The 24,556-nt window shown below is 52.6% G+C and overlaps 1 protein-coding gene across 1 annotated transcript in view; it reads left to right on the top strand.

Annotated features, from left to right (window-relative positions):
- The window catches only part of odad4 (outer dynein arm docking complex subunit 4), a 171,941-nt gene extending 147,595 nt beyond the window's left edge, over positions 1-24,346 (top strand). The window contains exon 12 of the mRNA XM_063037176.1: positions 24,025-24,346. Coding sequence (XP_062893246.1) covers positions 24,025-24,227 — 203 coding nt within the window. The 3' untranslated portion in view covers positions 24,228-24,346. The remainder of the gene's footprint in view (positions 1-24,024) is intronic.
- The last annotated feature ends 210 nt before the right edge of the window (positions 24,347-24,556 follow it).

The raw sequence follows: 24,556 nt of genomic DNA, 5'->3' as shown, positions 1-24,556 counted from the left end.
CCCACAAGTTTCGCCACACACACTCTGGCACCAACGCAGTGCCCCCCCCCCCCACCGCCAACTCATGAACTCTAACCAAATGCATTTGGAACGTGGGAGGAAACCGCGGTGGTGGGAATCCACGCGGTCACGGGGAAAGCGTACAAACTCCTCACGGGGAGTGGTGGGAATCGAACCTCCGATCCCTGGTGCCGCCAACCGCGACGGGACTCAGATTAATTTCACCCGGCGGCGTGTGTTCGCGAGGCACCCACGCTCCCCTCGACCCTGTGCTTGGCCACTTGACGAGACGCCACTGGTGTCACGGTCCCAAGGGAGCGAGCTGCTCTGATGCCAGAACCGATGGGCGGTGTGTGTGGTCCAATCAGAATTCCAGAGCCAAGCTTCAGACCCTCCGAACATCTCGGCAAATTATACATTCTGGTGCCTTCCCAGGCCAGTCGGCACGAAACGTCGGCTGCTTATTCTCTTCCATAGATGTTGCCTGACGCTCTGAGTTCCTCCAGCATCCTGTGTGTGTGTGTTGTGCTGGGTTTCCAGCACCCGCAGAGTCCCTTGAGTTTAGGGTCTGCAGGTTCCGGTGTTTTCCAAAGTACACGCGACTGTACTTGCCAAACCCTTCCCTGGAGCCACACCCAGCAGTGCGTTCAACGGAGTGGAGGTGTCACATTTTTAAATAAAAAAAAAACTTTTTACCAACTTTTATTGAGCAACAGAACTTGATGAGTTGAGTCAGATGGTCTATCACAACTTGGTCTTCAAGATTAAAAACCAGATTCAAAAGATTGAAAGATCTCACAGTAGAAATACCATTTGGCCGATCGAGTCTTCTACACCATGACTGATTTACTATCCGTCTCAATCCCATTCTCCTGACTTCTCCCCGTAACCTTTGACTCCCGACTAATCAAGAACCTGTCAGCCTCTGCTTTCAATATACCCAGTGACTTGGCCTCCACAGCCGTCTGTGGCAACGAATTCCACAGATTTACCCACTCTCTATCTAAAGAAATTCCTCCTCATCTCTATTCTGAAGCTGTGCCCTCTCGTCCTAAAATCCTCCACGAAAGAAAAAAATGCTCCACATCCACTCTATCTCGGCCTCTCTGCGCAAGTTCGAATCCTGCTTGCAACAGGTTTAGATTTACCTCAGATGTACTCTGAAAGGATTTTATTTTATCTATCTATCAATCTGTCCATCTACCTATCTACCTGTCTATCTGTCTATCTGTTGGTCTTTCTATCTACCTGTCTGCCTGTATATCTATCTGTCTATCTGTGTCTATCTATCTATCTGTCTACTTATCTATCTGTCTATCTATCTACCTATGTGTCTGTCTATCTATGTATCTATGTCTATCTATCTACCTGTTTATCTACCTGTGTCTATTTATCTGTCTATCTCTTTATCTGTCTGTCTGTCTATGTATCTACCTGTCTATCTATGTGTCTATCTATCTGTGTCTGTCTATCTCTTTATCTGTCTTTCAATGTATCTATCTGACTATCTATCTGTCTATCTATGTATCTATCTATCTATCTGTCTGTCTATCTATCTATGTGTCTATCTATCTATCTATCCCTCTATCTGTCTATCTGTTTAGAGATACAGTGTGAAATAGACCCTTCTGGCCCGTTGAACCACGTAACCCAGTGACTGCCCGATTTTAACTGCAGCCAAATCACGGGACAATTTACAACAACCAATTTGCCTACTGACCGGTCCGTCTGTGGACCGTGGGAGGAAACTGAAGCACCCGGAGGGAACTCTCGCGGTCAGGGGCGGTGGGTGGGGGAGAGAACGCACAGACTCCTGACAGAGGTCACCGGGAGGGAACTCTGACCTCCGACGCCCCGCGCTGTATCAGAGTCGCGCCCACCGCTGGCGTTTGACGCCAAGTTGGCGGTTTCGCGGCAGTGTCTGCTTCCTTTGGGAAGCTCGGCCAAAGGGTCTATACTGTGCGGTGATGTTCTGTGACTCCGAGGGTGGGGGGGTGGGGGCAGATTCTTCACGGCTCTGCTCCGGCGGGGGCGGGGGGGGGTGGCCCCGGTTTCCTGCGGAATCGGACTCTCAGAGGCCGAGGGGGCGTGCTAGGGTGGAAGGGTTGACGGACGGGGGGAGCTGGTCTTTGCACCGGTCAGCCAGACTGACTCTCCTTCTCTCCGACTTAGATCTGCTCACGTCAACCTCGTCTGATTCTGTCTGCTTGCTTCCATCACTTTCAACTGAGCTACGTTCGGGTAGGTCTCCAGATGGCAAAGCTTAGGGAGACTCTCTCTCCTTCCTCTACTCCCTCCTCTTGTTCACGTTAGAGCTCTCAGTTGGCTGGCTGCATCACAGCCTGGTTTGGAAACACCAATGCCACCTATGGAGAGTCCTGCAAAAATTAGTGCATACAGCCCAGTCCATCCCGGGTAAAGACCTCCCCACCATTGAGCACATTGACAGGAAACGCTGTCGCAGGAAAACAGCATCCATCGTCAGCGACCCCTCACCTCCCAGGTCACTACTGCGAGGACTCCTCACTACTGCCATCAGGAAGGAGGTACAGGAGCCTCAGGTCCCACACCACCAGGTTCAGGAACAGTTATTACCCCTCAACCATCAGGAAGGAGGTACAGGAGCCTCAGGACCCACACCACCAGGTTCAGGAACAGTTATTACCCCTCAACCATCAGGAAGGAGGTACAGGAGCCTCAGGACCCACACCACCAGGTTCAGGAACAGTTATTACCCCTCAACCATCAGGAAGGAGGTACAGGAGCCTCAGGACCCTCACCATTAGGTTCAGGAACAGTTATTACCCCTCAACCATCAGGAAGGAGGTACAGGAGTCTCAGGTCCCACACCACCAGGTTCAGGAACAGTTATTACCCCTCAACCATCAGGAAGGAGGTACAGGAGCCTCAGGACTCAGACCACCAGGTTCAGGAACAGTTATTACCCCTCAACCATCAGGAAGGAGGTACAGGAGCCTCAGGACTCAGACCACCAGGTTCAGGAACAGTTATTACCCCCTCAACCATCAGGAAGGAGGTACAGGAGCCTCAGGACTCAGACCACCAGGTTCAGGAACAGTTATTACCCCTCAACCATCAGGAAGGAGGTACAGGAGCCTCAGGACCCACACCACCAGGTTCAGGAACAGTTATTACCCGTCAACCATCAGGAAGGAGGTACAGGAGCCTCAGGACCCACACCACCAGGTTCAGGAGCAGTTATTACCCCTCAACCATCAGGAAGGAGGTACAGGAGCCTCAGGACCCACACCACCAGGTTCAGGAACAGTTATTCCTCCTTATAGGGGTGAGAATTGAACCTGGGTTTTGGGCACGTTGGGCCGGAAAGGCCCATCACACGCAGCTGACCAACCGTGACCTGTCCACCTTTGGGATGTAAGGGGAGAGCGTACAGACTCCTTACAGACAGAAGGCAGGAACTGAACCTGGGACCTGGGTGCATTGCTCCAGTGGGGCCTGTTACCTGTACACCTATGGAATGTGCAGGAGGGGGAGTGGTGGGAAGTGGGGAGCGTGCAAACTCCTTACAGACAGAAGGCAGGAACTGAACCCTTGCTACCGGCTCTGTGACCGCGACACGATCCGCCAGCATTGGGGACAATAGGGTTCCCAGGCCTTTCCCGGCTTCGGGTGTCGGGACTCTTCCTGCCCCGTTACTGCGCCCAGATCCTTGCAAGTCACCTTACGTCACCGGATGTGTCAGTGATGGTTGAGGGGGTAATAACTGTTCCTGAACCTGGTGGTGTGGGTCCTGAGGCTCCTGTACCTCCTTCCCGATGGTTGAGGGGGTAATAACTGTTCCTGAACCTGGTGGTGTGGGACCTGAGACTCCAGTACCTCCTTCCTGATGGTTCAGGGGTAATAACTGTTCCTAAACCTGGTGGTGTGGGTCCTGAGGCTCCTGTACCTCTTTCCTGATGGTTGAGGGGTAATAACTGTTTTTGAACCTGGTGGTGTGGGACCTGAGGCTCCTGTATCTCCATCCTGATGGTTGAGAGGTAATAACTCTTCCTGAAGCTGGTGGTGTGGGTCCTGAGGCTCCTGTACCTCCTTCCTGATGGTTGAGGGGTAATAACTGTTCCTGAACCTGGTGGTGTGGGTCCTGAGGCTCCTGTACCTCCTTCCTGATGGTTGAGGGGTAATAACTGTTCCTAAACCTGGTGGTGTGGGTCCTGAGGCTCCTGTACCTCCTTCCCGATGGTTGAGGGGGTAATAACTGTTCCTAAACCTGGTGGTGTGGGTCCTGAGGCTCCTGTACCTCCTTCCCGATGGTTGAGGGGGTAATAACTGTTCCTAAACCTGGTGGTGTGGGTCCTGAGGCTCCTGTACCTCCTTCCCGATGGTTGAGGGGGTAATAACTGTTCCTAAACCTGGTGGTGTGGGTCCTGAGGCTCCTGTACCTCCTTCCCGATGGTTGAGGGGGTAATAACTGTTCCTAAACCTGGTGGTGTGGGTCCTGAGGCTCCTGTACCTCCTTCCCGATGGTTGAGGGGGTAATAACTGTTCCTAAACCTGGTGGTGTGGGTCCTGAGGCTCCTGTACCTCCCTCCCAATGGCTGAGGGGGTAATAACTGTTCCTGAACCTGGTGGTGTGGGTCCTGAGGCTCCTGTACCTCCTTCCTGATGGTTGAGGGGTAATAACTGTTCCTGAACCTGGTGGTGTGGGTCCTGAGGCTCCTGTACCTCCTTCCTGATGGTTCAGGGGTAATAACTGTTCCTAAACCTGGTGGTGTGGGTCCTGAGGCTCCTGTACCTCCTTCCCGATGGTTGAGGGGGTAATAACTGTTCTGAACCTGGTGCTGTGGGTCCTGAGGCTCCTGTACCTCCTTCCCAGTGGCAGCAGCGAGAAGAGATCACGGCCTGGATGACAGGGGACCTTCACGATGGATGTTGCTCTCCTGAGGCAGTGGCTTCCTTTGGCTGCACTCCCTGGCAGGGAGGGATCTGACCGGGCGGGCGGGGCCCAGCACATTCCTGGGCCATTGTCTCTCCTGAAACGTAGACAAAGTGTGAAATAGACAGCAGGGATATAATGCAGCATCTGCCACCCACAGCCAAGTGGAACTAACCTACCTGGGTTAGCATAAACTAGTTGGGCCGAATGGCCTGTTCCCTTGGTCTACGGCTCCATTAAACAGAGAAGAGTACAACACCGGAACAGGCCATTCGGCCCACCGTGTTGTGCTGACCTGGCTAAAAAGCAAATCAAAAACACCCAAACACTAATCCCTTCTACCTACACCATGTCCGTATCCCTCCATCTCCCTCACATCCGTGTGCCTATCCAAACGTCTCTTAAAAGCCTCTAACGTATTTGCCCCCACCAGCATGCCAGTCACATTCCAGGTACCCACCACTCTCAAAGTAAAAAACTTACCCCTCACATCCCCCTCGAACCTCACCCCTCTCACCTTCAATGCACGCCCTCTGGTGTTAGACATTTCAACCCTGGAAAACAGATACTCTCTGTCCACTCTGTCTATGCCTCTCATAATCTTGTAAACCTCTATCAGATCTCCCCTCAGCCTCTGGCACTCCAGAGAAAATAACTCAAGTTTGTCCAGCCTCTCGTGATAGCACATGCCCTCTAAATCTCTTATGCCCCCTCTCCAAAGTCTCAACATCGTTCCTATAGTGGGGTGACCAGAACTGTAGGCAATACTCCAGATGTGGCCTAACCAGAGTTCTATAACGTTACAACATAGCCTCCTAACTTCTGAATTCAATCCCTGGGTTAATAAAAGCAAGCGGTCCATAAGCCTTCTTCACCACCTGATTACCTTATAAAGCCAGGAGTATTGTGTATCATGTTACACCAGTATTGGTGCGTATAGTGTTAGTGTGTTACACCAGCAATAGTGTGATCGTGTAAGTATCTGTCACCAGTAATAGCGAGTATGTCTTAGTGTGTATAGTGTAAGTGTCTGATACTAGTATTAGTGTGTATAGTGTTAGTGTGTTAGTGTAAGTATCTGTCACCAGTAATAGTGAGTGTGTCTTGGTGTGTATAGTGTAAGTGTGTTACACCAGTATTAGTGTGTTAGTGTAAGTATCTGTCACCAGTAATACTGAGTGTATCTTAGTGTGTACAGTGTAAGTGTCTGATACCAGTAATAGTGTGTATAGTGTTAGTGTGTTATACCTGCAATCGTGCATAGTGTTAGTGTTACACCAGTAATAGTATGTATAGTGTTTTTTTAGATTATGAGAACACTCAGTCCTCTTTTATCGTCATTTAGAAATGCATACATGCATTAAGAAATGATACAATGTTTCTCCAGAGTGATAATCACAGAAAACAGGACAAACCAAAGACTAACACTGACAGAACCACGTAATTATAACATATAGTTACAGCAGTGCAAAGCAATACCATAATTTGATAAAGAACAGACTATGGGCGCGGTTAAAAAAAGTTAGTGTCTGATACCAGTAATCATGTGTGAAGTTTTATTGTGTTACATCAGTTATAGTGTGTATAGTGTCAGTGTGTTACTCCAGTATTAGTGTGTATAGTATAGTGTTAGAATATTCTCCCTATCTGTTCCTTGATATCCCTGTATTATTGGGCAGTCTATAAAAAACACCCAGAAGAGTTATTGACCCTTCCTGTTTCTAACTTCCACCCACAGAGACTCCGTAGATAATCCACTCTGTCTGTGTCCTCTGGTCCTAGATTCCCCCACTATAGGAAACATCCTCTCCACATCCACTCTATCTGTGTCCTCTGGTCCTAGACTCCCCCACTATAGGAAACATCCTCTCCACATCCACTCTATCTGTGTCCTCTGGTCCTAGACTCCCCCACTATAGGAAACATCCTCTCCACATCCACTCTATATCTGTGCCCTCTGGTCCTAGACTCCCCCACTATAGGAAACATCCTCTCCACATCCATTCTATCTGTGTCCTCTGGTCCTAGACAATCTCTCCATGACTTCCTCCTTTTCTGCAGCCGTGACACTATCTCTGATCAGCAGTGCCACACCCCCACCTCTTTTCCCTGCCTCCCTGTCCTTCCTGAAACATCTAAAGCCTGGCATGCTAAAGTAGCCATTCCTGTCCCTGAGTCATCCAAGTCTCTGTAATGGCCACAACATCATAGCTCCAAGTACTGATCCACGCTCTAAGCTCATCCGCTTTGTTCATAACACTCCTTGCATTAAAATAGACACATCTCAAACCATCGATCTGAGCGCATCGCTTCTCTATCACCTGCCTATCCTCCCTCTCACAATGTCTCCAAGCTGTCTCTGTTCGTGAGCCAACCACCTCTTCCCCAGTCTCTTCAGTTTAGTTCCCATCCCACCAGCAATTCTAATCTAAGCTCTCCCCAACAGCCTTAGCAAACCTCCCCGCCAGTATGTAGAAAATAGGTGCAGGAGTAGGCCATTCGGCCCTTCGAGCCTATGGTCCCCCGAGTGTTAGTGTGTTAGACCAGTAATAGTGTGCATAGTGTTAGTGTGTTATACCATTCAGGGAGCAAGCTGTGTGCGCATTTTGGGCTCCACCTTCGCAATGGTTCCCCGATGACATATGTTATCGGGGCCGCGCATGGGGGGATTTCCAGTTTACAGGTCTATGCACCTGAAAACTGCGTTGTTTATCTGAAGTGCAAAGCTGTTGGCAGTCATTTCCGTTCTGGGCGCTTGGCTGCTGTTTTGCAGATTCAGAATCAGAAATAGGGGTGTCATCACTGACAGGTGTTATGAAATTTATTTGGTTCCCCTCCCCTGTGCCTAATGCATTGGCCGCTGAATAGATTGGTTTGTGGTCTTCTGGTGATGTAGCCCTTCCAATCAAGGTTGAACACGACGTGCTTTCAGAGATGCTTGGGACGTGCGGTCATTCGAGTTACCGTCACCTTCCTGTCAGTTTGAGCCAGTCTGGCCACTCGCCCCCCCCCCCCATTCCTGTACACCTGCTCGTTCGTGCGAATATCCAATCAGCCAATCGTGAGGCTGCAACTCAGTGCGTGAGAGCATGCGGGCACGGTCACGAGGTTCAGTTGTTGCTCAGACCAAACGTCAGGATGGGGGAAGACATGTGATCCAAGCGACTTTGACCGTGGAACGATTGCTGGTGCCAGACGGGGTGGTTCGAGTATCTCAGAAACAGCTGATCTCCTGGGGTTTCCACCCTCAACAGTCTCTACAGCAGGGGTTCCCAACCTAGGGTCCATGAACCCCTTGCTTGATGGTGTTGGTCCATGGCATAAAAACAGTTGGGAGCCCCTGCTCTAGAGTTTACAGAGATTGGTGCATAAAACCAGAAAAAAACCCCAGCGAGCTGCAGTTGTGTGGGGTGAAAGCGCCTCGTTAATAGTCATAGTCATAGTCATAATCATACTTTATTGATCCCGAGGGAAATTGGTTTTCGTTACAGTTGCACCATAAATAATTAAATAGTGATAGAACCATAAATAATTAAATAGTAATATGTAAATTATGCCAGGAAATAAGTCCAGGACCAGCCTATTGGCTCAGGGTGTCTGACCCTCCAAGGGAGGAGTTGTAAAGTTTGATGGCCACAGGCAGGAATGACTTCCTATGACGCTCTGTGTTGCATCTCGGTGGAATGAGTCTCTGACTGAATGTACTCCTGTGCACACCCAGTACATTATGTAGTGGATGGGAGACATTGTCCAAGATGGCATGCAACTTGGACAGCATCCTCTTTTCAGACACCACCGTCAGAGAGTCCAGTTCCATCCCCACAACATCACTGGCCTTACGAATGAGTTTGTTGATTCTGTTGGTGTCTGCTACCCTCAGCCTGCTGCCCCAGCACACAACAGCAAACATGATCGCACTGGCCACCACAGAATCGTAGAACATCCTCAGCATCGTCCGGCAGATGTTAAAGGACCTCAGTCTCCTCAGGAAATAGAGACGGCTCTGACCCTTCTTGTAGACAGCCTCAGTGTTCTTTGACCAGTCCAGTTTATTGTCAGTTCGTATCCCCAGGTATTTGCAATCCTCCACCATGTCCACACTGACCCCCTGGATGGAAACAGGGGTCACCGGTACCTTAGCTCTCCTCAGGTCTACCACCAGCTCCTTAGTCTTTTTCACATTAAGCTGCAGATAATTCTGCTCACACCATGTGACAAAGTTTCCTACCGTAGCCCTGTACTCAGCCTCATCTCCCTTGCTGATGCATCCAACAATGGCAGAGTCATCAGAAAACTTCTGAAGATGACAAGACTCTGAGCAGTTGTTGAAGTTAATGAGAGAGGTCAGAGGAGAACGGCCAGACTGGTTCAAGCTGATGGGAAGATTGTGAGCATAAAGTCAGAGAGCTCTTTTACAAGGTGATAAGAGGGCGTAGATGGAGCGAACAGCCAGAGGCTGTTTCCCAGGGTGCAAATAGCTAATACCAGGGGGCATAATTTTAAGGTGATTGCTGGAATGTATGGTGGTGGGGGTTGTTGGGGGGGATGCCAAATTTTTTTTTCACACAGAGTGATGGGTACGAGGAGCATCGGATGTTTTGGTGAAGGCAGGTACATTTGGAGCATTAAAGAGACTCTTGGGCACGAGGATGATAGAAAAATCGAGGAATATGAGGGAGGGAAGGGTTAATTGATCTTGGAATAGGTTGAAAGGTGGTCACAACACACAAGGGACTGTATTGTGCTGCGCTGTTCTGCACAACATCGTGGGCTGTGGTGTTCTAAGTTCTATGTTCTTTGAGTTCAAGTGTTTAACTTGCCAGTTAGGGCCTGAAGTGAGCGAAATCTTCAGAACCCAGACTGATGGAGCCAACTCTCTTCGTAGGTTCTGAGCATCTGGCTTTCCAATTGGGTCGACTCGGGTTTACTATCACTGGCCTGTACAACATTGTTTTGTAGTGCCGTGCATTCGGGTCTCTCTGTTGGTCTGGACCGACCATGGATATTGCATCTTAAAGTAAAGGCATCCGTTAGTCTTGCAAGAGCGTAGATCTGCACCTGGAAAGTCTTCACTCTCCAGGGCGCAGGCCTGGGCAAGGTTGTATGGAAGACTGGCAGTTGCCCATGCTGCAAGTCTCCCCTCTCCACGACACCGATGTTGTCCAAGGGAAGGGCATTAGGACCCATACAGCTTGGCACCGGTGTCGTCGCAGAGCAATGTGTGGTTAAGTGCCTTGCTCAAGGACACAACACGTTGCCTCGGCTGGGGCTCGAACTCACGACCTGCAGGTTGCTAGTCCAATGCCTTAACCACTTGGCCATGTGCACCTTAGCTGTTTAGATATGCAAGCCAGGGCAGTACGATATGGAGAGCGAGCTGTTGCCCGTGTAACAGGCTCCCCCTCTCCACACAGCTGATGAACCCAAAGGAACGGCAGAGACCCATACAGATTGGCACCAGGAGTTGCCAGTCAGCGTTGAACTCAACGTAGGGACTCCAGCTCCGGATTTTTCCCCTCGGGGTTTACTCCCGAAGCCTTCCCTGTGAGTGGGTGTAGACACAAGTCAGCGGGAGGTTTGAGATCAGAGTTTTCCTTCTCCTGGATGAGCTGCCAACTGTGACTGACAGGCCCCATCTGCCGGAGCGACTGGTTTTAGAGTGCTGGTAACCCACCTTTGCCCCTTCTCCTGTCAGTAGACACGGTTCCGCTTGGTTTAGTAGCTAAACCACACGTGAAGGCCAGGAGCTGGACTTGGTCATCAGAGGCCATTTGAGATGCACGGCATTGGGAGCATTTAGGAGGTCTGGAGGTGATAGTCCATCGTGTCTGACGATGACAGGGAGAGTTTTTGAAGCGGAAAAGATGTTGCACTGGGGCAGTTCCGCTCTCTCTCTCGATCGCAGAAGTCCAGGTCCAGTGGTACGAGCAAGCCTCACAAACCAGGATCTTCCTTGGTTGCAGTGGGTGACCGTGACGTCTTCTGCGTCTCGTCATACCCTTTGCTCTCCGCGGGTCGTTGCGGAGCCGCCTTCTCGGCCGTTGGATCTCACCGTAGTTCTCGTCCGCCCCGAGCTGACTTCGCGAGTGAGGACGGGCGTGCCCCCTATCTCACCGGGGTATGAGGCCCGCCGGCTACCCGCGCCTGGTTCAGCCCGCCTGTCGGTGTACCGGGGCGTGTGGCTGCTGTCGCGGGCTGTCGGCGACTCGGAGCTACCGGTGAGAGCTGAGGGTCCGGTGGGGGACCGAAGGTGAGCGAGCTGCCCCCCGGAATGGACACAGGACAAGCCCCATCGCCAGAGGTGCGACCCTTCCTTGGGCACCCCATTTTATGGGCAGTGGGAGATCACCCCCCACAGCTCAGAAACTCGAAGGGGAAGATGCTCCTTCTGAATCGTCGACTTCCTCCACCTTCCCCCCGTCCCCCCTTCATGTCCTCCCCACCCCGAAAGTAGGAATGAGCGGAGGGCATCTCCCGGATGACCATCATTGGAGCAGAATTAGGCCATTCAGCCCATCGACTCTGCTCCACCTGGTGCATCATGGCCGAACCTTTCCCCCACTCCTCAGCCCCACTCCCCAGCCCTCTCCCTGTGACCCTTGATGCGGTGGCCAGTCGAGAACCGATCAATCCAACGACCTGGCCTCCACAGCTGCCTGTGGTAATAAATTCCACAGATTCACCACCCTCTGGCTGAACGAATTTTTCCACATCTCTGTTCTAAATGGACACCCCTCTATCCTGAGGCTGTGCCCTCTGGTCCTAGACTCCCCCACTATAGGAAACATCCTCTCCACATCCACTCTATCTGTGCCCTCTGGTCCTAGACTCCCTCACCATGGGAAACATCCTCTCCACATCCACTCAATCTGTGACCTCTGATCCTAGACTCCCTCACCATAGGAAACATCCTCTCCACATCCACTCTATCTGTGTCCACTGGTCCTAGACTCCCACACTATAGGAAACATCCTCTCCACATCCACTCTATCTGTGTCCACTGGTCCTAGACTCCCACACTATAGGAAACATCCTCTCCACATCCACTCTATCTGTGCTCTCTGGTCCTGGACTCCCCCACCATGGGAAACATTCTCTCCACATCCACTCTATCTGTGTCCTTTGGTCCTAGACTCCCCCCACTACAGGAAACATCCTCTCCACATCCACTCTATCTGTGTCCTCTGGTCCTAGACTCCCCCCACTATTGGAAACATCCTGTCCACATCCACTCTATCTGTGCCCTATGGTCCTAGACTCCCCCACTATAGGAAACATCCTCTCCACATCCACTCTATCTGTGTCCTCTGGTCCTAGACTCCCCCACTATAGGAAACGTCCTCTCCACATCCACTCTATCTGTGTCCTCTGGTCCTAGACTCCCCCTCTATAGGAAATATCCTCTCCACATCCACTCTATCTGTGTCCTCTGGTCCCAGACTCCCCCACTATAGGAAACATCCTCTCCACATCCACTTTATCTGTGTCCTCTGGTCCTAGACTCCCCCACTATAGGAAACATCCTCTCCACATCCACTCTATCTGTGTCCTCCGGTCCTAGACTCCCCCACTACAGGAAACATCCTATCCACATCCACTCTATCTGTGCCCTCTGGTCCTGGACTCCCCCACTATAGGAAACATCCTCTCCACATCCACTCTATCTGTGTCCTCTGGTCCTAGACTCCCCCATTATAGGAAACATCCTCTCCACATCCACTCTATCTGTGCCCTATGGTCCTAGACTCCCCCACTATAGGAAACATCCTCTCCACATCCACTCTATCTGTGTCCTCTGGTCCTAGACTCCCCCACTATAGGAAACGTCCTCTCCACATCCACTCTATCTGTGCCCTCTGGTCCTAGACTCCCCCCACTACAGGAAACGTCCTCTCCACATCCACTCTATCTGTGTCCTCTGGTCCTAGACTCCCCCTCTATAGGAAACATCCTCTCCACATCCACTCTATCTGTGTTCTCTGGTCCTAGACTCCCCCTCTATAGGAAACATCCTCTCCACATCCACTCTATCTGTGTCCTCTGGTCCTAGACTCCCCCTCTATAGGAAACATCCTCTCCACATCCACTCTATCTGTGTCCTCTGGTGCTAGACTCCCCCACTGTAGGAAACATCCTCTCCAATGATACGAACATCGATTTCAAAACTGTACTAACATTATAGAAAAAGAAAATTCCAGCTATGCTGCAGCAAAGGCCATGTGCATGGGAGCATTTCAGTTACTGTGCGGCCGTGCGCCTGCATAGCTTAGAGGGAGCTAAGTGTCCCCGATACCAGGTAACATGTAGATCTTCCTCTGAATCTGTCAGGGAAACAGCAAATGCTACAACTACTCAACAGGTCATCGAACCAAAGAGCACCACAGCACACAAACAGGCCCTTCGGCCCATCTGGTCCGTGCTGAGCTATCACTCTCGTGAACCTCCTCTGGAACCCTCTCGGAGTCCCTGGACTCTGTCAGCTCTGGCTAGTATCCCTGCGGGGGCTGAGTTCCAACTGGCCTCTGGTAGTCCAGTTGCAATTGCAATTCTTACCCAAAGCTGGTGGAATCTTTCCCGGAGCTGTCCGTGCATAACCTTGATCTGTTCAGATGGGGTTGAGAACCTGCTCAGCGATAATTCTGTTCCTCTGAGGAAGGCCTGTGCCTCAGCTTGCTACCCGGTACAGGCCTGTCCCAGGTTCACAGAATGATTCTGGGAAGGAAAGGGTTAATATAGGAGCATTTGACGGCTCTGGCGTTTACAAAAAATGAAGAGGAATCTCACTGAAACCTATCGAATATTGAAAGGCCTTGAGTGGATGTGGAGAGGATGTTTCCTATAGTGGGGGAGTCTAGGACCAGAGGACACAGATAGAGTGGATGTGGAGAGCATGTTTCCTATAGTGGGGGGAGTCTAGGACCAGAGGACACAGATAGAGTGGATGTGGAGAGGACGTTTCCTGTAGTGGGCGAGTCTAGGACCAGAGGACACAGATAGAGTGGATGTGGAGAGGATGTTTCCTACAGTGGGGGAGTCTAGGACCAGAGGACACAGATAGAGTGGATGTGGAGAGGATGTTTCCTATAGTGGGGGAGTCTAGGACCAGAGGACACAGATAGAGTGGATGTGGAGAGGATGTTTCCTATAGTGGGGGAGTCTAGGACCAGAGGACACAGATAGAGTGGACGTGGAGAGGATGTTTCCTATACTGGGGGAGTCTAGGACCAGAGGGCACAGAGAGAGTAGATGTGGAGAGGATGTTTCCTGCAGTGGGGGAGTCTTGGACCAGAGGACACAGATAGAGTGGATGTGAAGAGGATGTTTCCTACAGTGGGGGAGTCTAGGACCAAAGGACACAGATAGAGTGGATGTGGAGAGGATGCTTCCTACAGTGGGGGAGTCTAGGACCAGAGGACACAAATAGAGTGGATGTGGAGAGGATGTTTCCTGCAGTAGGGGAGTCTAGGACCAGAGGACACAGATAGATTGGATATGGAGAGGATGTTTCCTACAGTGGGGGAGTCTAGGACCAGAGGACAGAGATAGGGTGGATGTGGAGAGGATGTTTCCTACAGTGGGGGAGTCTAGGACCAGAGAACACAGATAGAGTGGATGTGCAGAGGATGTTTCCTATAGTAGGGGAGTCTAGGACCAGAGGGCACAGATAGAGTGGATGTGGAGAGGATGTTTCCTATAGTAGGGGAGTCTAGGACCAGAGGGCACTGATAGAGTGGATGTGGAGAGGATGTTTCCTATAGTGGGGGAGTCTAGGACCAGAGGACACAGATAGAGTGGATGTGGAGAGGATGTTTCCTATGGTGGGGGAGTCTAGGACCAGAGGAAACAGATAGAGTGGATTTGGAGAGGATGTTTCCTATAGTTGGGCAGTCTAGGACCAGAGTGTACAACTCAGAATAGAGGGATGTGCATTTAGAACAGAGATGAGGAGGAATCTCTTTAGCCAGAGGGTGATGAATCTATGAAATTCATTGCCACAGGCCGCAGGTTCTTGATTAGTCAGGGCGTCGAAGATTACAGGGAGAAGGCAGAAGAACGGGGTTGAGAGCGGCAATAAATCAGCCATGGTGGAAAGGCTGGCAGACCCGATGGGCTGAACGGCCTCTTCCTGCCCCTGTGTCTGCTGGCCCTATGACTCATCTCCTCTGCGGGGGAGCTGTGCCCTCCGCCTGCTCCCTGTCACAGGCGTGTGCGGACTGGCTGAGTCGGGGCTGGACGGGGAGGAAGAAGAGGCAGGTTTTGGCCGCTGGGCTCGGTTCCGTCAAACCTGGCGGCATTTTGGAAGCTCTGACAGAAAACCCGCCAAGTTCAGGGACACCTATCCCCGTACAACCTTCAGGCTCCTGGACCACCCTGAGTATTTGCTCTCACCTCAATGCTGAGCTGATTCCACAACCTACGGACTCACTCTCAAGGCCTCTACGGCTCGTGTTCTCAATATTATTTAATTACCTTTTTTGTGTTTGCCCAATTTGTCCTCTTTTGCACATTATATTTTGTCAATCTTTGTCTGAGTACAGTTTGTCAGATTTCTTCATTTTTTGTGTAAATGCCTGCGAGAAAGTGAATTTCGGGGTGACATTTTGGTAAGATCGGTTCAGTCGCAGTGGCCTCTCTGGGACCATCAAATAGTGCAAATGTGTGTCTCAAAGAAGTTTTTTTCTCGACCCAGTTGGACGTTGGTGTTATAAAGTCGTGCAAGTTCGGTTCTTTGGTTCATTGGAGAGACTGACGGTGGGGGGGGGCGGGGGGGAACCTGCATAGCCTCGGTTCTTGCACAGGCCAGGCCCCCCGTGCCGTGGCCTTGCCTGTTACAGCCAACCAGGGGAGGAGGGGCTGGATTCGGTGTGGGGGAGAACTGTGTGGGTGTGTGCTGCATTCCTGCAGACCTGCTCCCCCTCCCCTGTCGGTGCTGCTCTCCAGTGCTTGCTCCCTGGAAGGCGAGCCGGGCTGCCTTCCTCTGCGGCTCACCCAGAGCGAGATGAGGAACTGCTACGCGCTTGTTCTTGCAGAAACGTGGCTCAAGGGCAAGATCCCGTGCACCGCGCAATCATTAGCCCACGGCTCTCGGAGACATGCGCAAATATACCATTTTGTGACTGTATGTACTGGGTGTGACTCTTATACACTATGTTTTTCACCATGGCCCCAGAGGAACGGTGTTTCATTTAGCTGTATTTATGGGTATGGTTGAACGACAGGTGCCCTTTGATGCTGCCCTCACCTGCATCCTCTCCATTTCACTGGCATCCATGCTCACCCTGGCTTCCCTTGACAGTGATAAAGTTCCTTTTGGCTTCATCTACCACCCTTTTGAGTCTTCATACCCAACACATCATTCACCCTCCACAGCTTCTGCCATCTCCAGAGGGATCCCACCACCAAACACATCTTTATCTCCTCTCCCTCAGCTTTCTGCAGGGATGGCCCCCTCCATGATTCCCTTGTCCACTCGTCCCTCCCCACTCATCTCGCTCCCCTGCGAGTGGCCCGAGTGCTACACCTGCCCGTTCACCTCCTCCCTCACCTCCATTCGGAGCCCCAAGGTGAGGCGGGTCTGCCAGGGTCATCTGTCGCGCCCGGCGCTCCCGACGCGGCCTCCTTCACGCCGCTGGCGAGACCCCCCCCCTGTAAACCGGGGGATCGCTTCGTCGAGCTCCTCCGCACCCCCTGCCAAAGGCAGAACTTCCCGATGGCCGAACTTTTTAATTTTTGATTCCCGTTCCCGTTCGGAAGCGTCGGTCCGTGGCCTCCTCCTGTGCCAAGGGGAGCACCGGCTTGTTTTCCGTCTGGGCGGCCTCCAACCCGATGGCATGAAAATCGACTTCACCTTCCGGTTTAAACAAAATCCCTCCCCCTCCCCTCTTCTTCTATCCCCGACTCTGGCCTCTTACCTGATCTCACCTGCCGGTCACCTCCCTCTGGGCCCCGTTTCCCTGTCTCCTGTGGTCCACTCTCCTCTCATCTCAGATTCCTTCCTCTCCGGCCCTTGATCTTCCCCAGCCATCGGGCTTCACCTGTCACCTTCCAGCTCTCCTCCTCCTTGCTCTTCATTCAGGCATCTTTACCCCTTCCTTTCCAGTCCTGAAGAAGGGTCTCGGCCCAAAACATCGACTGTTGGTAGATGCTGAGTTCCTCCAGCGTTTTCTTTGACGATTAGACGTGAAGTTGAACGCTATGCACAGAATGATAGGCGCACATAAGCCTAAGTCTGAGACACATATAAGGTGCCTAGGGGTTTTGCACAGAACTGAACCTGTCTATGTGGAGCGGAGAGCGAGTTTGTAGATCTGGCAGGAGCAGAGGATGTTACGTCAGCAGAACGATGCACTTCTATCAAATACTCTAGGCATATAAAAAGCTGGTGTTTCTTTGTCAGGTGTAAACTCAGGTGTTGGGTAAAGTGTGTGGACTTTTACATACCTGCAAAACGTCCCCCCCCCCCGCTTCCCTTCCCGGTAAATGCTAGGGGTGTTGGTTGATGAAGATACAACTTCCCATGGATTAATTATAAAGTAGAAATGTGTGTGTGTGTGTGTGTGTGTGTGTGTGTGTGTGTGTGTGTGTGTGTGTGTGTGTGTGTGTGTGTGTGTGAGTGTGTGTCTGTGTGTCTGTGTCTGTGTGTGTGTGTGTTTGTGTGTGTGTGTGTGTGTGTGTGTGTCTGTGTGTCTGTGTCTGTGTGTGTGTGTGTTTGTGTGTGTGTGTGTGTGTGTGTGTCTGTGTCTGTGTGTGTGTGTGTGTGTGTGAGTGTGTGTCTGTGTGTGTGTGTGAGTGTGTGTCTGTGTGTGTGTGTCTGTGTGTGTGTGTGAGTGTGTGTCTGTGTGTGTGTGTGTGTGTGTGTGTGTGTGTGTGTGTGTGTGTGTGTGTGTGTGTGTGTCTGTGTCTGAGTGTGTGTGTGTGTGTGTGTGTGTGTGTGTAGAGTATCAGAATCAGGTTTAATATCACCAGCATATGTCATGAAATTTGTCAGCTTAGTGGCAGCAGTACAATGTGGGGGGAATGTCGACTCAGACCTTGAGAGGCTTGCATCGGGCATTTTCATGCCTTACAAGGCGATGTAATACATGATAAAAGAGAAAAAGAGTGAATTACAGTGTATATTATATGTACACACACACACACACACATATAAAATAGTTAAATAGGTAGTGCAATAATAGAAATAAAAAGATAGTGAGGTGGTGTTCACGGGTTCAATATCCATTCAGAAATCTGATGGCGGAGGGGAAGAAGCTGTTCCTGAATCGTTGAGTGTGTGTCTTCAGGCTCCTGTACCTCCTCCCTGATGGCAGAGGGGAAGAAGCTGTTCCTGAATCGCTGAGTGTGTGTCTTCAGGCTCCTGTACCTCCTCCCTGATGGCAGAGGGGAAGAAGCTGTTCCTGAATCGTTGAGTGTGTGTCTTCAGGCTCCTGTACCTCCTCCCTGATGGCAGAGGGGAAGAAGCTGTTCCTGAATCGTTGAGTGTGTGTCTTCAGGCTCCTGTACCTCCTCCCTGATGGCAGAGGGGAAGAAGCTGTTCCTGAATCGTTGAGTGTGTGTCTTCAGGCTCCTGTACCTCCTCCCTGATGACAGAGGGGAAGAAGCTGTTCCTGAATCGCTGAGTGTGTGTCTTCAGGCTCCTGTAACCCCTCCCTGATGGTAGCAATGAGAAGAGGCTTGTCCTGGGTGGTGGGGGTCCCTAACGACAGACGCTGTCGTTGTGAGGCCATGATGGAGCTGACTGAGTTTACAACTTTCTGCAGTTTCTTTCGATCCTGTGCAGAATCCTCACCCCACCCCCCCCCACACCAGACGGAGACGCAGCCAGTTAGAAAGCTCTCCACCGTACATCTGTAGAAATTTGCGAGAGTCTTTGGTGACGTACCGAATCTCCTCAAACTCCTAATGAAGGCACCCTCGTGCCTTCTTTGCAGCCGCATCGATATGTTGGGCCCCTCAGAGATCTTGACTCCCTGGAACTTGAAACTGCTCACTGTCTCCACTTCTGCTCCCTCTGCTCTCTTGTCTTACCCTTGCTGAAGTCCACAATCAGCTCTTTGATCTTACTGACCCTGAGTGCCAGGTTGCTGCAAAATCACTCAGCCAGCTGACCGATCTTGTCGGCATCTGAAATTCTGCCAACAACGGTTCTTTCATCAGCAGCTCTATGGTTGGCAGTTGAGCTGTTCCTTGCCACACAGTCATCAAGAGATTCCCCTTAAATATTTCACCTTTCACCCATAACCTATGACCTTTAGTTCTAGTCCCACCCAACCTCAGTGGAAAAGCACCTGCTTGCATTAACCCTATCTATACCCCTCATAATTTTGTGTACCTCCATCAAATCTCCTCTCATTCTCCTACGCTCCAGGGAAAAGAGTCAACCTGTTCAACCTGTTTCATCTCAGGACCTCAAGTCCGGCCAACATCCTGGTAAATTTTCTCTGCACTCTCTCAAACTTATTTACATCTTCCCTGCAGGTAGGTGACCAGAACTGCACTCAATACTCCAAAATTAGGCCTCACCAAAGTCTTGTACAACTTCAACATGACATCCCATCTCCTGTACTCAGTGTGTCGGCTTCTGAAGGCCAGTGTGCCGAAAGCCCTCTTTACGACCCCATCTACCTGGAACTCGGCATTCTTCAGCCTTTTGTGTAAATCTCCCCCTGGTCCGTCCTCCCAAAGTGCAACACCTCACACTTACTCATGATCCAAGTTTGTTTAACAACATTTCCAGTCCACGAGTGTAAAGGAGAAAGAGGTGATTGTTACTCCGGGTCCAATGCACCCCAAAAGAACAGGCACTGTGATAAAGAACACAATAATAAAAAACACCATTAATATAAATACATACGATAGCTAATACACACAGATTGATTGTGTGTCCATAAAGTGACGCTGGGCACAGGAGTGTCTGTACATGAGGTGACTCTGACAGGAAATGATAAAGTAGTGGTGGTTGGGGGTGTGGAGGGGTGGGTCAGTGGGTGATTGGGGGTGTGGAGGGGTGGGTCGGTGGGTGATTGGGGGTGTGGAGGGGTGGGTCAGTGGGTGATTGGGGGTGTGGAGGGGTGGGTCAGTGGGTGGTTGGGGGTGTGGAGGGGTGGGTCAGTGGGTGATTGGGGGTGTGGAGGGGTGGGTCAGTGGGTGATTGGGGGTGTAGAGGGGTGGGTCAGTGGGTGATTGGGGGTGTGGAGGGGTGGGTCAGTGGGTGATTGGGGGTGCGGAGGGGTGGGTCAGTGGGTGGTTGGGGGTGCGGAGGGGTGGGTCAGTGGGTGGTTGGGGGTGTGGAGGGGTGGGTCAGTGGGTGATTGGGGGTGTGGAGGGGTGGGTCAGTGGGTGATTGGGGGTGTAGAGGGGTGGGTCAGTGGGTGATTGGGGGTGTGGAGGGGTGGATCAGTGGGTGATTGGGGGTGCGGAGGGGTGTGTCAGTGGGTGATTGGGGTGTGTGGAGGGGTGGGTCGGTGGGTGATTGGGGGTGTGGAGGGGTGGGTCAGTGGGTGATTGGGGGTGCGGAGGGGTGTGTCAGTGGGTGATTGGGGGTGTGGAGGGGTGGGTCAGTGGGTGATCGGGGGTGTGGAAGGGAGGGTCAGTGGGTGATCGGGGGTGTGGAGGGGTGGGTCAGTGGGTGATTGGGGGTGTGTGGAGGGGTGGGTCAGTGGGTGATTGGGAGTGTGGAGGGGTGGGTCAGTGGGTGATTGGGGTGTGTGGAGGGGTGGGTCGGTGGGTGATTGGGGGTGCGGAGGGGTGTGTCAGTGGGTGATTGGGGGTGTGGAGGGGTGGGTCAGTGGGTGATCGGGGGTGTGGAAGGGAGGGTCAGTGGGTGATCGGGGGTGTGGAGGGGTGGGTCAGTGGGTGATTAGGGGTGTGTGGAGGGGTGGGTCAGTGGGTGATTGGGAGTGTGGAGGGGTGGGTCAGTGGGTGATTGGGGTGTGTGGAGGGGTGGGTCGGTGGGTGATTGGGTGAGTGGAGGGGTGGGTCGGTGGCTGATTGGGAGTGTGGAGGGGTGGGTCGGTGGGTGATTGGGGTGTGGAGGGGTGGGTCGGTGGGTGATTCGGGGTGTGGAGGGGTGGGTCAGTGGGTGATTGGGGGTGTGGAGGGGTGGGTCGGTGGGTGATTGGGGTGTGGAGGGGTGGGTCAGTGGGTGATTCGGGGTGTGGAGGGGTGGGTCAGTGGGTGATTGGGGTGTGGAAGGGAGGGTCAGTGGGTGATCGGGGGTGTGGAAGGGAGGGTCAGTGGGTGATCGGGGGTGTGGAGGGGTGGGTCGGTGGGTGATTGGGGGTGTGGAGGGGTGGGTCAGTGGGTGATTGGGGGTGTGGAGGGGTGGGTCAGTGGGTGATTGGGGGTGTGTGGAGGGGTGGGTCGGTGGGTGATTGGGTGAGTGGAGGGGTGGGTCGGTGGGTGATTGGGGGTGTGGAGGGGTGGGTCGGTGGTTGATTGGGGAGATGAGGGGTGGGTCGGTGGGTGATTGGGGGTGTGGAGGGGTGGGTCTTTGGGTGATTAGGAGTGTGGAGGGGTGGGTCGGTGGGTGATTGGGTGTGTGGAGGGGTGGGTCGGTGGGTGATAGGGGGTGTGGAGGGGTCGGTCGGTGGGTGATTGGGGGTGTTGAGGGGTGGGTCGGTGGGTGATTGGGGGTGTGGAGGGGTGGGTCGGTGCGTGATTGGGGGTGTGGAGGGGTGGGTCGGTGGGTGATTGGGGGTGTGTGGAGGGGTGGGTCGGTGGGTGATTGGGGGTGTGTGGAGGGGTGGGTCGGTGGGTGATTGGGGGTGTGTGGAGGGGTGGGTCGGTGGGTGATTGGGGGTGTGTGGAGGGGTGGGTCGGTGGGTGATTGGGGGTGTGTGGAGGGGTGGGTCGGTGGGTGATTGGGGGTGTGGAGGGGTGGGTCAGTGGGTGATTGGGGGTGTGTGGAGGGGTGGGTCGGTGGGTGATTGGGGGTGTGTGGAGGGGTGGGTCGGTGGGTGATTGGGGGTGTGTGGAGGGGTGGGTCGGTGGGTGATTGGGAGTGTGGAGGGGTGGGTCGGTGGGTGATTGGGGGTGTGTAGGGGTGGGTCGGTGGGTGATTGGGGGTGTGGAGGGGTGGGTCGGTGGGTGATTGGGACTGTGGAGGGGTGGGTCGGTGGGTGATTGGGACTGTGGAGGGGTGGGTCGGTGGGTGATTGGGGATGTGGAGGGGTGGGTCAGTGGGTGATTGGGGGTGTGGAGGGGTGGGTCAGTGGGTGATTGAGGGTGTGTGGAGGGGTGGGTCGGTGGGTGATTGGGGGTGTGGAGGGGTGGGTTGGTGGGTGATTGGGACTGTGGAGGTGTGGGTCAGTGGGTGATTGGGGGTGTGGAGGGGTGGGTCAGTGGGTGATTGGGGGTGTGTGGATGGGTGGGTCAGTGGGTGATTGGGGGTGTGTGGATGGGTGGGTCAGTGGGTGATTGGGGGTGTGGAGGGGTGGGTCAGTGGGTGATTGGGGGTGTGTGGATGAGTGGGTCAGTGGGTGATTGGGGGTGTGGATGGGTGGGTCAGTGGGTGATTGGGGGTGTGGAGGGGTGGGTCAGTGGGTGATTGGGGGTGTGGAGGGGTGGGTCAGTGGGTGATTGGGGGTGTGGAGGGGTGGGTCAGTGGGTGGATGTGTTGATCAGACTCACTGCTTGGGGGAAAGTCACTGTTTTTGAGTTTGGTGGTCCTGGTGTGGATGCTACGTAGCCTCCTCCCTGACGGGAGTGGGACAGACAGTCCGTGAGCAGGGTGGGTGGGATCTTTCACTGAATTCCACTGCATTCTTGTTTCTCCAGCTTTGACGGCCTTCCTTGCGGTCCACCATGCCTGCCCCCCCACCGCCCCCCCCCAGGAAGAATTAGAGGAGTAATTGGTCATTGAGGATTGAGTTCAAAGGTCAGGAGGTTGTGTTGTGACTTTATGGAACTCTGGTGAGCCCACATCTGGAGTATTGTGTACAGTTCTGGTCACCCCGCTATAGGAAGGATGTTGAGGCTTTGGAGAGAGGGCAGAAGAGGTTTACCAGGATGCTGTCTGGTTTAGAGGGCATGTGCTGTCATGAGAGGCTGGATAAACTTGGGTTGTTTTGTCTGCAGCACCGGAGGCTGAGCGGGGAACTGAAAGAGGTTTACAAGGGAGGCATCGATAGAGTGGATCAATAGACAGAGTTGACGTGGATAGGCTTTTTCCATTGAGAGTTGGGGAGATTCAAACAAGAGGACATGAGTTGAGAGTTAAAGGGCAAAAGTTTAGGGGTAACATGAGAGGGGAACTTCTTTACTCAGAGAGTGGTAGCTGTGTGGAACGAGCTTCCAGCAGAAGTGGTTGAAACAGGTTCGATGTTGTCATTTAAAGTTAAATTGGATAGATATATGGACAGGAAAGGAATGGAGGGTTATGGGCTGAGTGCAGGTCGGTGGGACTAGGTGAGGGTAAGAGTTCAGCATGGACTAGAAGGGCTGAGATGGCCTGTTTCCGTGCTGTAATGGTTATATGGTTTTACTTTATACTTTATTGTCGCCAAACAATTGATACTAGAACGTACAATCATCACAGCGATACTTGATTCTGCGCTTCCCGCTCCCTGGATTACAAATCGATAGTAAATATTAAAAATTTAATTTATAAATCATAAATAGAAAATAGAAAAATGGAAAGTAAGGTCGTGCAAAAAAACCGAGAGGCAGGTCTGAATATGTGGACCGAGAGTATCTGTTTACCAGGGTTGAAAGGTCTAACACCAGAGGCCATTGGAGGAGAGAGGGGGTTAGGTTCAAGGGGGATGTGAGGGGTAAGTTTGTTACTCAGAGGATGGTAGATGTCTGGAATGTGCTGCCTGGTTTGATGGTAGAGACAAGTACACTGGAGGCTTTTAAGAGTCATTTGGACAGGCACGTGGATGTGAGGAAGATGGAGGGATGTGGACATGGTGTCGGGAGGAGGGCTTGGGCGTTTTTGACTTGTTTGCTTCTAGCAGGTTCAGCACAACACTGTGGGGCCGAATGGCCTCTTTCTGCGCTGCACTGTTCGACGTTCGAGCTGAAAAGCTAACGTCTGGGGTGAGCTGACGTTCGTTTTCTTACAGCCTGCATAGCTCACGTTCCCTTTGTTTCCCTCTCTCCCCCAGACGCAGAGACGAAAGGACAGACGGGTGATCACGGTGGTTCAGCCCCGGAGGGAACTGCGGCCGAGGCGGGGGCGGTGAAAGGCGGGGCGGCGGAAGGGGGGCCGGAGGACGGGGAGGCAGCAGAGACGACGGGCCGAGGGGAGGAGACCGGCGAAGGAGCGACGGCCGAAGGCGAGGCGGGCCGAGGGGAGAAGGAGGAGTGAAACGTGCCTGGGATTGACCCGATAACGGGTCGCCCCCTTGGCTTTGCTTCCTACGCCTCTCAACCGTCTGGCCTTGTCAGCAAAGGATTGATTTTATGAAAATCAATAAACCTGTTCGTTTTAAAGGGGGCTGATGTAACAAGGAGTGTTTCATGTCTCTGGGCCTGTGCCTGTTGGAGTTTAGAAGAGTGGTGGGTGGGGGGTGGGGGGAGGTTTCCTCAACGAATAGGACATCGAACAGTACAGCACAGGTACAGGCCATTCGGCCCACAGTGTTGTGCTGAACCAGCTAAAAACCACAAATCAAAAACGCCCAAACCCTCCTCCCT

Source organism: Mobula hypostoma, chromosome X1, assembly GCF_963921235.1.
Source record: "Mobula hypostoma chromosome X1, sMobHyp1.1, whole genome shotgun sequence".
NCBI lineage: Eukaryota > Metazoa > Chordata > Chondrichthyes > Myliobatiformes > Myliobatidae > Mobula > Mobula hypostoma.
The sequence above is the reverse complement of the archived record's forward strand: the minus strand, read 5'-3'. Positions and strand labels throughout refer to the sequence as shown.